We start from the raw sequence: 14,776 nt of genomic DNA, 5'->3' as shown, positions 1-14,776 counted from the left end.
ATCTTTCATTTCTCGACACCTCTATGCAAAGCATTTTGATATCAATGCCCCAGGTATTCAAAGTTGTTTGAATTATTCAGAGGTTTTCTCATTCGAACAACTGTAAACTGGTGATAATAAATATTTACATCAATACCATTGTTTGTAGCTGTAAACTTATGTTCACTTGCACAATACACTATGTTGCATCGTGCGGGGAGCGGTGGAAGGTGACGAAGGTCGGTCACAGCAGGTCCAGCTGATACTGGCCATTATATCCCATAGGGCAACAGCATTCACCTCTACCATCCCACTCCACGTCCACCCAGCCTGCTGGATCCCAGCCCTGTGTCACTGCTTGTCTTGACGGGATGGCTGTCACTGTGCCTGTCCGGCCCTGCACACAGTACACACTGTTCACTGCTTGTCTGTCACTGTCAGTGTGTGTGTGTATGTATGTATGTGTGTGTGTGCGCGCGTGTGCGTGTGTGTGTGTATGTGTGTATGCGTGTGTGTGTGTGTGTGTGTGTGAGTGTGTGTGTGTGTGTAATGTGCGTGTGTGGGGAGAAGGGTGCTGTCGTGTGTGTGTGTGTTTGTGTGTGTGTATGTATGTGTGTGTGTGTCTAAGTGTGTTATTTTTGCGGGTGTGAATTTGCTTCAGTGCGTGAATGGGTTTGTTTATCTTTATTTTTTCATTAGAACTGTTCTTTCGGAATCCAGTTTATAACACATGTTACAGAACACAATGCAACAGTAAGTCGCAACCGAACTAAAGCAAAAACTCAACATTCTTACATTAGTTTAATTTCGGTGAAAAACAGACATGTCAAGTAGGAGAGGAACACACTGTCTTACCCCACATATTACACAACAGCAACAGTAAATTGCATGTATCTGAATAAAAGCAGAATCTGAACATTCATATCATCAGTTTCATTTCAGTAACACCTACGACAGAGATGGTGACAACTGTGTCTCAGACTGGAGAGAAACACGATGTCTTACCTCCCTGCAACCGAACAAGTTTGGTTTGACCCGGTCCCCAACTCCGAGAACTTTGGCCAGCTCCGCCCCTCTGGGTTTGTCTGCAGTCCGTCGTGTTGTCGCTGTTGTCGCTGTAGATGTGGCTGGTGCTGGCTGTGTAGGCTGCTGCAACGTTGTAGGTGTCGAGGTGGGCTTTGTTATCTGTCCTGTAAACAGATTGCGGTCCTTGAAAATGTTCGTTTTATGTGTAAGCCCTTTATTGCGTATTTTTTATTTTGTAATCATGTAATGCCACGTTCTCGCGAAAACAATGTAAGACGACAAATCGTTTCTGAGTATTCCAACAACTGTTGGTAATGCAAACCAAACAGCTTTCAACACACACACAGCATATATATATCCCATCATATATCATATATTATTACACCATTAGATAGTAGTTACTGTTTCTCTTCTTCACAAAACAATTGTGAAGTAAGTTTTCTGTTGACTCTGAAACCTTTGCGTTGTACTGCAATTAATGGTGTAAGAGATCATCGGGGCAACTAATCGACTAACATGGAGGGAAAATAACTTCACAATTGCAGAAAGACTGTCGTACCCAGTGAGGCGATGTCAGACTTCAGTTGATTCAGTTTCTGCAAGTTGAAGGTCAAGGCTGCGGTCTCTATCTTGCGTGTCGTTCCGGTCTGTGACTCCAGGTCGTTGAGGCGTGACTTCAGACTGTTCACCATCCCCAGCAGAGCCCCTCCAGACGCTGAATGCACCAGCTTCCCTACGCTAGCTGTGTTCAGTGTTAGGGCCGCCCGCCATTTCTCCAGCTCCGCCAGTGACGTCATGGTGGCGTCTTCCTCAGCTTGTATGAGCGTGTTGACCTCCTGACGTCGCTTCTCCACCCACTGCTCAAAGTCATCGAACGTGTCCTTGACCTTTCTTCGCATGGAGGGGAACATGTCTTTGACGTCTTTGATCTGAACAAGTTGGAAAACAAATGACTATGCCATTTATAACAGTTGTTTCAAGACATGAATGCTGCATTCATCTGTATTTCGTGTTAAATTTTAAGGATAAGTGTTATTGCTGTTGTTGAAAATGAAATGAGTCAACGGTACTGTATACATTCACCACACTAACAGCTGTCGCTAAGATCATAATCTCATAAAACCTCATGCAGGTTTACTCGGAAACAATTAAAACAAATATTTGCGATTAAGAAGAAGCAAATAAAGACAATACAGCTCGTCTTAACATTCTTGTAATCTCAGAACTAAAACAAAAATAGAAATACAAACGAAACGAAAAAAGCAGCCTTCAAAAATACATAAACTTTTGTTTAAAACAATTACACATTAAATGCACACAAAAATTGAGCTAAACAAAAATGTCACGGAAAAAAACCCAATTAAATTCTAAAGGTTAAACCCAGACCTGAGCTGCCAGTGCTGTCTCAATAGCCCTCAGTCTCTGTGCCTGTTGTTCCAGTTCTATTCTCTTCTCTGTCGCCACCTCTGTGATGGCCTTCACCTCTGCACAGTTGCGATGATTGGTTGTCGCACACAACATGCAAATTAGCTCTCGGTGGGTGGAGCAATAGACTTCAGCCGGCCTATCATCGTGCATGTTACATGTTGCGCGGTTAATCTGAGCCAATCGTTGCGGACTGAGTTTGTTCAAGTCTTCAATGACGTGTTTTCTGGTTACCGGTACCTTCTTGTGTTTCCTGGTGCAATCTTCGCAGAGCTTGAAGTCACACTGCAGGCAGAATGACGTGGCAGCAGTGTTGTCCTCACAGATCATACAGACGTGCTGACCGCTGAGCGTTTTGTGACTGTCCACTAGAGCCATGGTGGCCAGGTCAGTGGGCAGGTCATTGACCAAACTGTCAAGGTCACGTTGACCTCGGGAAGTGGGGGGCAGGATGGGGGCCCTGCAGAGCGGACAGCCTCCATGGAACCCTGCCTCGTGCAGGCACGACACGACGCACTTTTTGCACACCAGGTGTGTACACGGCAGTATCTTTGGCTCTTGATAGCCGTCATTGCAGACAGGGCATACTGGTAGTTCACTGCTGCTGGTGGCTGAAGCGGCAGCCATGATAACGTCTGTCAACACACACAAACACACACACACACACACACACACACACACACACACACACACACACACACACACACACACACACACAAACACCGAGATCTTACATTTCACAGAAATCTGCTGGAAGACAACTGGAAATGGCAAGTCACAAGTGCAGTAGTAGCATGCTGTCAAACAAGAACAGATCATTATTTTTCAAACTAAGCAAAAAGAACCCGCACAGGATTTTGCTTTCATGAAATAGCACTGCCCAAAAATGTACGTTGGTTGTAGCAATAGTTTTATGTCAGCAACAACATCAAAACATTGCACTGCTGGAAGGAAGAGGTGTGGGTGGCTGGGGTTGTGGTGGTGGGGGTGGGGTGGGGATGGGGCAGCAAGAGAAAGACGGACAGACAGACACACAGAGGTAACCAGTAGTCAGTGTCTCCGTCTTACCTTGACGAACAAGCAGCAGAGGGACACAGAGGTAACCAGTAGTCAGTGTCTCCGTCTTACCTTGACGAACAAGCAGGAGAGGGACACAGAGGTAACCAGTAGTCAGTGTCTCAGTCTTACCTTGACGAACAAGCAGGAGAGGGACATAGAGGTTACCAGTCGTCAGTGTCTCAGTCTTACCTTGACGAACAAGCAGGAGAGGGACACAAAGGTTACCAGTAGTCAGTGTCTCAGTCTTACCTTGACGAACAAGCAGGAGAGGGACATAGAGGTTACCAGTCGTCAGTGTCTCAGTCTTACCTTGACGAACAAGCAGGAGAGGGACATAGAGGTTACCAGTCGTCAGTGTCTCAGTCTTACCTTGACGAACAAGCAGGAGAGGGACACAGAGGTAACCAGTAGTCAGTGTCTCCGTCTTACCTTGACGAACAAGCAGGAGAGGGACATAGAGGTTACCAGTCGTCAGTGTCTCAGTCTTACCTTGACGAACAAGCAGGAGAGGGACACAGAGGTAACCTGTAGTCAGTGTCTCAGTCTTACCTTGACGAACAAGCATGAGAGGGACACAGAGGTAACCAGTAGTCAGTGTCTCAGTCTTACCTTGACGAACAAGCAGGAGAGGGACACAGAGGTAACCAGTAGTCAGTGTCTCAGTCTTACCTTGACGAACAAGCAGGAGAGGGACACAGAGGAAACCTGTAGTCAGTGTCTCAGTCTTACCTTGACGAACAAGCATGAGAGGGACACAGAGGTAACCAGTAGTCAGTGTCTCAGTCTTACCTTGACGAACAAGCAGCAGAGGGACACAGAGGTAACCAGTAGTCAGTGTCTCAGTCTTACCTTGACGAACAAGCAGGAGAGGGACACAGAGGTTACCAGTAGTCAGTGTCTCAGTCTTACCTTCACGAACAAGCAGGAGAGGGACACAGAGGTTACCAGTCGTCAGTGTCTCAGTCTTACCTTGACGAACAAGCCGGACAGAGACACAGAGGTTACCTGTAGTCAGTGTCTCAGTCTTACCTTGACAAACAAGCAGGAGAGGGACACAGAGGTAACCAGTAGTCAGTGTCTCAGTCTTACCTTGACGAACAAGCAGGAGAGGGACACAGAGGTAACCAGTAGTCAGTGTCTCAGTCTTACCTTCATGAACAAGCAGGACAGGGACATAGAGGTAACCAGTAGTCAGTGTCTCAGTCTTACCTTGACGAACAAGCAGGAGAGACACACAGAGGTAACCAGTAGTCAGTGTCTCTGTCTTACCTTGATGAACAAGCAGGACAGGGACATAGAGGTAACCAGTAGTCAGTGTCTCAGTCTTACCTTGACGAACACGCAGGACAGGGACATAGAGGTAACCAGTAGTCAGTGTCTCTGTCTTACCTTGACGAACAAGCAGGAGAGGGACACAGAGGTAACCAGTAGTCAGTGTCTCAGTCTTACCTTGACGAACAAGCAGGAGAGGGACACAGAGGTTACCAGTAGTCAGTGTCTCAGTCTTACCTTGACGAACAAGCAGGAGAGGGACACAGAGGTAACCAGTAGTCAGTGTCTCAGTCTTACCTTGACGAACACGCAGGAGAGAGAAACAGAGGTTACCAGTAGTCAGTGTCTCAGTCTTACCTTGATGAACAAGCAGGAGAGGGACACAGAGGTAACCAGTAGTCAGTGTCTCAGTCTTACCTTGACGAACAAGCAGGAGAGGGACACAGAGGTAACCAGTAGTCAGTGTCTCCGTCTTACCTTGACGAACAAGCAGGAGAGGGACATAGAGGTTACCAGTCGTCAGTGTCTCAGTCTTACCTTGACGAACAAGCAGGAGAGGGACATAGAGGTAACCAGTCGTCAGTGTCTCAGTCTTACCTTGACGAACAAGCAGGAGAGGGACACAGAGGTAACCAGTAGTCAGTGTCTCAGTCTTACCTTGACGAACAAGCAGGAGAGGGACATAGAGGTTACCAGTAGTCAGTGTCTCAGTCGTACCTTGACGAACAAGCAGGAGAGGGACATAGAGGTTACCAGTAGTCAGTGTCTCAGTCTTACCTTGACGAACAAGCAGGAGAGGGACACAGAGGTAACCAGTAGTCAGTGTCTCAGTCGTACCTTGACGAACAAGCAGGAGAGGGACACAGAGGTAACCAGTAGTCAGTGTCTCTGTCTTATCTTGACGAACAAGCAGGAGAGGGACACAGAGGTTACCAGTAGTCAGTGTCTCAGTCTTACCTTGACGAACAAGCAGGAGAGGGACACAGAGGTAACCAGTCGTCAGTGTCTCAGTCTTATCTTGACGAACAAGCAGGAGAGGGACACAGAGGTTACCAGTAGTCAGTGTCTCAGTCTTACCTTGACGAACAAGCAGGAGAGGGACATAGAGGTAACCAGTCGTCAGTGTCTCAGTCTTACCTTGACGAACAAGCATGAGAGGGACACAGAGGTAACCAGTAGTCAGTGTCTCAGTCTTACCTTGACGAACAAGCAGGAGAGGGACACACAGGTTACCAGTCGTCAGTGTCTCTGTCTTATCTTGACGAACAAGCAGGAGAGGGACACAGAGGTAACCAGTAGTCAGTGTCTCAGTCTTACCTTGACGAACAAGCAGGAGAGGGACACAGAGGTAACCAGTAGTCAGTGTCTCTGTCTTATCTTGACGAACAAGCAGGAGAGGGACACAGAGGTAACCAGTAGTCAGTGTCTCAGTCTTACCTTGACGAACAAGCAGGAGAGGGACATAGAGGTTACCAGTAGTCAGTGTCTCAGTCGTACCTTGACGAACAAGCAGGAGAGGGACATAGAGGTTACCAGTAGTCAGTGTCTCAGTCTTACCTTGACGAACAAGCAGGAGAGGGACACAGAGGTAACCAGTAGTCAGTGTCTCAGTCTTACCTTGACGAACAAGCAGGAGAGGGACACAGAGGAAACCAGTAGTCAGTGTCTCAGTCTTACCTTGACGAACAAGCAGGAGAGGGACATAGAGGTTACCAGTCGTCAGTGTCTCAGTCTTACCTTGACGAACAAGCAGGAGAGGGACATAGAGGTTACCAGTCGTCAGTGTCTCAGTCTTACCTTGACGAACAAGCAGGAGAGACACACAGAGGTTACCAGTAGTCAGTGTCTCAGTCTTACCTTGACGAACAAGCAGGAGAGGGACACAGAGGTAACCAGTAGTCAGTGTCTCAGTCTTACCTTGATGAACAAGCAGGACAGGGACATAGAGGTAACCAGTAGTCAGTGTCTCAGTGTTACACGACACTTGAGATTGCCACAAGTTCTCAAACGTCGTATAGTTGTGTTCTTTTATTCTACGTCGCCCGTCTTCGCAGCAGCAGAAAACAACTCGTCAAATTGAGTTCGAGGATTTATTCAGCATTCAATACATACAACTGCACAGCGTAGCAGAACTCAAATAGAAGCTTTTTTACATTCAAATCGCGCTGGCATATATAGTAAATACTCAATCTCGAGAATATTCCAGACCGAACATGATACAACTACATTATACGAGCCGTGCATGGACTAGAACAGCGACATTCTTTGTGACGTAGATCAAAAGAACACAACTATACGACGTTTGAGAACTTGTGGCAATCTCAAGTGTCGTGTAACAATTGGGGGCCAAGCCAAGGATCTACGTTTAACGCCAAGGGTTTTCCAGCAACAAGGACCAGCGTCAAGACAGTCACAGGAGGTAGCCATCAATCGGGTGTATCCTGAGGGATCAGTATTGAGACTACGGAACCGTGGATTCGGTGTGACTGTGGGAAGGGTTTGGTAATCGCCGCAGCTCGATACGGTGAGCGACGCCGGAGTGTATCGGGATTACAGAGGTTAGCTGCCGTTTGGACGAGACGGACTTCGTCGCGGAGCTAGTGCATTAATACTACGAAATACGACTGAGGTACGTCGTGTACGTATCGTGAGCAGAGTGCGCCGTCACGTTAGACGAGGAGGGTGGCAGCCTGCGTCTACGAAGGTGAACAGCGACGAGAGAAGCATCGGAGGTGCAGTAGAGACTGTGTTCTTTAGAAGACTACATTCGTCTACGTTCGGGGCTGTGAAAGAATACAGACGAACGCACCGGAAAAGACCAGAATGGCTGAGTTCTGGGCAAAAGGAATTGAACTGGGACTAAAAGGCAAGCAGTTGACGGAGTTCGTCGAGTCCCAGACACGTCTGCTGGCGCAGCGTGAAGAAAGACAAGCGCAGCGTGAGCGAGAAGAAAAAGAAAGACAAGCGCAGCGTGAGCGAGAAGAAAAAGAAAGACAAGCGCATCGTGAAGAAAGACAAGCGCAGCGTGAGCGTGAAGAACGACAAGCGCAGCGTGAGCGTGAAGAAAGAGAAAGAGAAGCACAGCGTGAAGAAAGGCAAATAGAGCTGAAACGCTTAGAGCTCCAAATAAAAATGGAGATGAAGCGCTTAGAGCTTCAGACAGAAATGGTGTGTGTTCAAAATGAGCACGCGGCACCACGCCAAAGAGATAACCAGCAGCAAATGCTACACAGGGCACCGAAACTTCCAGCATTCGCTGACGGGAAGGACCAGATCGACTGCTACCTTGCAAGATTCGAGAGGTTCGCTGAGAGTGCTAGATGGCAGCGCGACGACTGGGCGATTCAACTCAGCGCACATTTGACTGGGGCAGCACTTGAGGTCTACACTAGACTCTCAAATGATGACGCCAGAGACTATGATGTACTGAAGGAAGCTCTGTTGCGTTGCTACAACTTCACTGAAAGGGGCTACCGTCAACGCTTCCGCGAATGCCAGCCATTGTCTGGAGAGACACCGAGCCAGTTTGTGGAGCGCCTGTCGTCATACCTGCAGAAGTGGGTGGAGTTATCAGGTGAAGAGCAGTCATACGAGAGTCTGCGGGACTTGATCGTGAAGGAGCAGTTCCTTAATGCCTGCCCGAAGGACCTGGCGACCCGCTTGGAAGAGCAAAAACTGCGGGGTTTGAAGGACATTACTGATGCTGCTGAGCGTTATCTCATTGCTCATGGAAGGACCCTGGGGACGTCAAAGTCATCGAAACCTTTCCAGAAGAGCGGGAACCAGGGAAACCAACCTGCCAAGGGACAAACTGAGTCCGCACCATCATCCAATGAAGGGCAGAACATAACGTGTTTCCATTGCAATGCCAAGGGTCACCGAGTCGCCAACTGTCCCCAAAAGAAAAATAACGGACATGTCAATGACAAAGCGCAAGAACATCGACGGAGATATTACGACAACAAGAGGCAAACGAGTGGCTCGAACCAACAAGTATGTGCGAGCAGCGTCATACTTCCAAGGGCTGCCGAGCAAGTGGCTACACCATCGGACGTGGAAGAATGTATATCTGATGGCCAGCTTCTACTCGCCAATGGCAGGTCAATCTCTGTCGTCGCCAGCGCAGCTGTGTCAGTGTCGAACATGCCCGTGTCGAAGGGATTTGTTGAGAAGCAGGAAGTGACTGTTCTCAGAGATTCGGGCTGCAATGGAGTCATTGTCAAAGAGGATCTGGTGCCAACAGAGAAGTTCACTGGTGACTTCAAGTGGACGCTCATGGCTGACAGCAAATGCGTGAAGGCACCAGTGGTAAAAATCCAGATCGATACTCCATACTTCACCGGAGAAGTTGAGGCCGTCTGCCTGAAGAAGCCCTTGTACGATCTACTAATTGGGAACATTGGGGGTGCGAGACGTCCTGATGACCCTGATTTCGAATGGAGAATGGGCTCAGCTCAGCCTGCTGCTGAGGAGGAAGACCCACTGCCATTCGCGAATGAAGATATCAGCGAACTGTTACGAGATGACAGAGCAACTGTGCATCGACGCGACCAGCCGCAGGTTGTAAGCGCTGTGACGACCAGAGCCCAGGCGAAGAAGGACAAAACAACTACGCCACTCAGGGTCACCAACAGTTCTGCAACTGCTGTCGTGGACAGGGATCGGCTGATTCAGCTACAGGAAGCTGATTTGACCTTGACAAAGTACAGGAGTCGTCCTGTCAAGGAGATGACTAAGGGCGAAGGCACTGTGCAATTTGAAGTGAAGGCCAAGATTCTGTACAGAGTGTTCCAGCACGCGAGAGTCAACGGTGGGAAGCCATTACGTCAAGTTCTGGTGCCTCAACCACTTAGGCGCCAGGCGATGGAGGTGGCCCACGACTCTATTATGGGAGGTCACCTGGGGGTCAAGAAGACATCGGATAGAATCCAGGCTGCGTTTTACTGGCCAGGACTGCATGCAGATGTGACTCGATTCTGCCGATCGTGCGATATTTGCCAGAAAACCATACCTCGAGGAAGGGTCCCGAAAGTGCCGTTGCAGAAGATGCCTTTGATCGACCGACCTTTCAAGAGGGTGGCCATTGACCTCATCGGCGAGATCAAACCGCCAAGTGAAGCGGGTCATCGTTGGGTACTGACCCTGGTAGACTATGCAACCAGGTACCCAGAAGCCGTGCCTCTGAAGAAAATTGACACCGAGACTGTTGCCGAGGCACTTGTGGACATTTTCAGCAGAATTGGGGTTCCTGAAGAGATCCTCACAGACCTGGGGACACAGTTTGTCTCTGAATGCATGGAAGAGGTCAACAGGCTGCTGAGCATTCGTCACTTGACTACGACACCCTATCACCCGATGTGCAATGGGCTGGTCGAAAAATTCAATGCGACGTTGAAGTCCACGCTGAAGAAACTATGCAGTGAGCAGCCAAGGCAGTGGCATCGCTACATCAATGCCTTGCTGTTTGCATACAGGGAGGTGCCACAAGAGTCCACTGGATTCTCCCCGTTCGAGCTGATGTACGGGCGGACCGTGAGAGGTCCGATGCAAATACTAAAGGAATTGTGGACGAAAGATGTGGACACTCCTGAAGTGAAGAACAGTTACCAGTACGTGTTCGAGTTGCGAGAGAAACTGGAGGAGACTCTCGAGATTGCGAGAGAAAACTTGAGAAAGTCTCAGGATAGTGGAAAGCACTACTACGACCGCAAAGCCGTAAACAGGAAGTTTACACCAGGTAACAAAGTGCTGATACTGCTTCCCACTGATCACAACAAACTACTGATGCAGTGGAAAGGCCCATACGAGGTTGAGGCCGTGGTAGGGATCAACGACTACAAGGTGAATGTCGGCAAGAAGTCCAAGATCTACCACGCTAACCTCCTGAAACTGTATGTGGAGAGACCTCCGGAAGCAGTACAGGTCGCAGCAAGTGCGGAAGAACCAGCCGAACTAGACGAGTTCGACGGCGAGGAACTACTGGAGTTGGGAGACCTCCACAAGAAAGAGGGAGTGGATGACGTCAAGTTAGGACCTGACCTGACAGAAGACCAGCAGAAGGAGCTGCATGATTTTATGGGCGACTTCACCCATAGGTTCTCTGATGTTCCAGGCTCTACGTCCTTGGTCGAACATGAAGTCCACCTCACATCTGACGTTCCTGTTCGCTCAAAACCATACCCTATCCCGTTTCAGGCTCGGGAATCCTTGAAGAAGGACATCGACAACATGTTGAAGATGGGGGTCATCCGTGAGTCATCATCCCCTTACTCATCTCCCGTTGTTGTTGTCAAGAAGAAAGACGGCACAAACAGGGTATGCATTGACTTCAGGAGAGTCAATAAGATCACCGTGTTTGACCCTGAACCAATGCCGACGGCGGCTGATCTGTTCCGACGGTTGACTGGCAGTAAGATCTTCTCAAAGATCGATCTCAGCAAGGGATATTGGCAGATTCCTGTGCGCGAAGAGGACATACCAAAGACCGCCTTTGCAACTCCAGACGGAACGTATGAGTGCCTGCGGATGCCTTTTGGCATGGTGAACAGTGGTGCTACCCTGAAGAGGGGAATGCGAAAAATGCTCAAAGGAATGAAGAATGTTGTGTACTACTGGGATGATCTGCTAGTCCACACGGAGACCTTTGAGGAGCATCTGGAGACTTTGAGGGAATTGTTTTCCCGCCTGACAAAAGCTAATCTGACCGTGAGACCCAGCAAGTGCATTTTGGGGACCGACAACGTTGACTTCATAGGTCATTCACTGAAGGAAGGTCAAAAGGGGCTTTTGTTGGAAAACGTCACCAAGATCCTCAATGCGCCACGTCCTGTAACCAAGAAGCAGGTGCGATCCTTCCTTGGATTGGCTGGGTACTACAGAGAGTTCATTCCAAACTTCGCCGCCATAACGGCGCCTTTGTCGGACATGACCCGAAAAGGATGCCCCAACCGAATACTCTGGGGACCAGCTCAGGAGAAGGCATACCAGACCGTGCGCGACCTGATGTCACGAGACCCGGTGCTACGCCTTCCTGATACTGCCAAAGAGTTCATCTTGCGTACAGACGCATCGGACGAAGGGATCGGCGCCATGCTGATGCAAGAACATGAAGGTAAACCGTTTCCGGTCAGCTATGCCAGCAAGAAGCTGTCAGGAGCCGAGAAGAACTACTCGACCATGGAGAAAGAGTGTTTAGCCATCGTGTGGGGAATCAAGAAATTTGAACTCTACCTCCAAGGGGTGAAATTCGTGCTTCAGACTGATCACAAACCCCTCACCTACCTGAACTCTGCGAAGTTTGTGAATAATCGTATCATGAGGTGGGTGATGTACTTGCAGAACTTTGATATGCGAGTGGAATCGATCAAAGGTTCAGACAATGTTGGGGCAGATTTTCTCAGCCGAGTATGTGAGTAAAACTGTGTTCATTCTCCAACAGACTAATGTACATACCTGGATTTCAATCTGTTATGTATACATAGTATGTGTACAGGTAGCGTTTCAATGATTGAAAGAAATTAGGTAAATTTCTTCTGGTGTTGGGGGTAATGTTAGGAAACGCTACCGTTGCTGAGCTTTGGTTCAGTTTTGTGTGTTGCATGTAGTTGACTTATTTGTACTTTGTGGGAAAGTACCGATATTATATTTTGTAAACACAATATTTATGCTTGGACGAGAATGCAGGTGAACTTTCTAGTCCTGTCAAAACAAGTTGTTTACCATGCTGTTTTAGTCGTGAGTTCGTGGCGTTCGTTCGGATTAAGTGCGTCGGCGCTTTTTGATGTACGTCATAGAGAATGTCGCTAGTTTAGTCCATGCACGGCTCGTATAATGTAGTTGTATCATGTTCGGTCTGGAATATTCTCGAGATTGAGTATTTACTATATATGCCAGCGCGATTTGTATGTAAAAAAGCTTCTATTTGAGTTCTGCTAGATGTGCAGTTGTATGTATTGAATGCTGAATAAATCCTCGAACTCAATTTGACGAGTTGTTTTCTGCTGCTGCGAAGACGGGCGACGTAGAATAAAAGAACACAACTATACGACGTTTGAGAACTTGTGGCAATCTCAAGTGTCGTGTAACACTCAGTCTTACCTTGACGAACAAGCAGGAGAGGGACACAGAGGTAACCAGTAGTCAGTGTCTCAGTCTTACCTTGACGAACAAGCAGGAGAGGGACATAGAGGTTACCAGTCGTCAGTGTCTCAGTCTTACCTTGACGAACAAGCAGGAGAGGGACATAGAGGTTACCAGTCGTCAGTGTCTCAGTCTTACCTTGACGAACAAGCAGGAGAGACACACAGAGGTTACCAGTAGTCAGTGTCTCAGTCTTACCTTGACGAACAAGCAGGAGAGGGACACAGAGGTAAAGAGTAGTCAGTGTCTCAGTCTTACCTTGACGAACAAGCCGGACAGAGACACAGAGGTAACCAGTAGTCAGTGTCTCAGTCTTACCTTGACGAACAAGCAGGAGAGGGACACAGAGGTAACCAGTAGTCAGTGTCTCAGTCTTACCTTGACGAACAAGCAGGAGAGGGACACAGAGCTAACCAGTAGTCAGTGTCTCAGTCTTACCTTGACGAACACGCAGGAGAGAGACACAGAGGTAACCAGTAGTCAGTGTCTCAGTCTTACCTTGACGAAAAAGCCGGACAGAGACACAGAGGTTACCAGTAGTCAGTGTCTCAGTCTTACCTTGACGAACACGCAGGAGAGAGACACAGAGGTAACCAGTAGTCAGTGTCTCAGTCTTACCTTGACGAACAAGCCGGACAGAGACACAGAGGTTACCAGTAGTCAGTGTCTCAGTCTTACCTTGACGAACAAGCAGGAGAGGGACATAGAGGTTACCAGTAGTCAGTGTCTCAGTCTTACCTTGACGAACAAGCAGGAGAGGGACACAGAGGTAACCAGTAGTCAGTGTCTCAGTCTTACCTTGACGAACAAGCAGGAGAGGGACATAGAGGTTACCAGTCGTCAGTGTCTCAGTCTTACCTTGATGAACAAGCAGGAGAGGGGCACAGAGGTAACCAGTAGTCAGTGTCTCAGTCTTACCTTGATGAACAAGCAGGAGAGGGGCACAGAGGTTACCTGTAGTCAGTGTCTTAGTCTTACCTTGATGAACAAGCAGGAGAGGGACACAGAGGTAACCAGTAGTCAGTGTCTCAGTCTTACCTTGACGAACAAGCAGGAGAGGGACATAGAGGTTACCAGTAGTCAGTGTCTTAGTCTTACCTTGACGAACAAACAGGAGAGGGACACAGAGGTAACCAGTAGTCAGTGTCTCAGTCTTACCTTGACGAACAAGCAGGAGAGGGACACAGAGGTAACCAGTAGTCAGTGTCTCAGTCTTACCTTGACGAACAAGCAGGAGAGACACACAGAGGTTACCAGTAGTCAGTGTCTCAGTCTTACCTTGACGAACAAGCAGGAGAGGGACACAGAGGTAACCAGTAGTCAGTGTCTCCGTCTTACCTTGACGAACAAGCAGGAGAGGGACACAGAGGTAACCAGTAGTCAGTGTCTCAGTCTTACCTTGACGAACAAGCAGGAGAGGGACACAGAGGTAACCAGTAGTCAGTGTCTCAGTCTTACCTTGACGAACAAGCAGGAGAGGGACACAGAGGTAACCAGTAGTCAGTGTCTCAGTCTTACCTTGACGAACAAACCGGACAGAGACACAGAGGTAACCAGTAGTCAGTGTCTCAGTCTTACCTTGACGAACAAGCAGGAGAGAGACACAGAGGTAACCATTAGTCAGTGTCTCAGTCTTACCTTGACGAACAAGCAGGAGAGGGACACAGAGGTAACCAGTAGTCAGTGTCTCAGTCTTACCTTGACGAACAAGCAGGAGAGGGACACAGAGGTAACCAGTAGTCAGTGTCTCAGTCTTACCTTGACGAACACGCAGGAGAGAGACACAGAGGTAACCAGTAGTCAGTGTCTCAGTCTTACCTTGACGAACAAGCCGGACAGAGACACAGAGGTAACCAGTAGTCAGTGTCTCAGTCTT

The 14,776-nt window shown here is 48.5% G+C and overlaps 2 protein-coding genes across 2 annotated transcripts in view; one reads left to right on the top strand and one right to left on the bottom strand.

The window, feature by feature from the left end:
• Positions 1 to 223: 223 nt before the first annotated feature.
• On the bottom strand, positions 224 to 3,057 carry LOC138977133 (E3 ubiquitin-protein ligase Midline-1-like). The gene is made up of 4 exons (XM_070350043.1): positions 2,392 to 3,057; positions 1,565 to 1,934; positions 985 to 1,169; positions 224 to 376 (listed from the first exon to the last, which is right to left on the bottom strand). The coding sequence occupies exons 1-4, from the start codon at positions 3,055 to 3,057 to the stop codon at positions 224 to 226; spliced, it is 1,374 nt and encodes a 457-aa protein (XP_070206144.1).
• A 259-nt stretch (positions 3,058 to 3,316) lies between these two features.
• The window catches only part of LOC138977132 (serine-rich adhesin for platelets-like), a 13,434-nt gene continuing 1,974 nt past the window's right edge, over positions 3,317 to 14,776 (top strand). Inside the window, exons 1-3 of the mRNA XM_070350042.1 lie at positions 3,317 to 3,322; positions 3,575 to 6,709; positions 12,836 to 14,776. The exon at positions 12,836 to 14,776 is cut by the window's right edge and continues 1,974 nt beyond it. Coding sequence (XP_070206143.1) covers positions 3,317 to 3,322; positions 3,575 to 6,709; positions 12,836 to 14,776 — 5,082 coding nt within the window. The remainder of the gene's footprint in view (positions 3,323 to 3,574; positions 6,710 to 12,835) is intronic.

This window comes from Littorina saxatilis, linkage group LG9 (genome assembly GCF_037325665.1).
Source record: "Littorina saxatilis isolate snail1 linkage group LG9, US_GU_Lsax_2.0, whole genome shotgun sequence".
Classification (NCBI taxonomy): Eukaryota; Metazoa; Mollusca; class Gastropoda; order Littorinimorpha; family Littorinidae; genus Littorina; species Littorina saxatilis.
Note: the sequence above shows the minus strand (reverse complement) of the source record. Positions and strands in the feature narration are given on the sequence as shown.

Excerpts from the sequence above, each read along its gene's own strand:
- LOC138977133 (XM_070350043.1), bottom strand. The coding sequence starts at position 3,057 with ATGGCTGCCGCTTCAGCCACCAGCAGCAGTGAACTACCAGTATGCCCT. Across the intron at positions 1,170-1,564 it reads GTCTGACATCGCCTCACTGG|GACAGATAACAAAGCCCACC; the intron begins GTACGACAGTCT and ends ATCTGTTTACAG. Across the intron at positions 377-984 it reads ACTTGTTCGGTTGCAGGGAG|GGCCGGACAGGCACAGTGAC; the intron begins GTAAGACATCGT and ends TACTGTGTGCAG.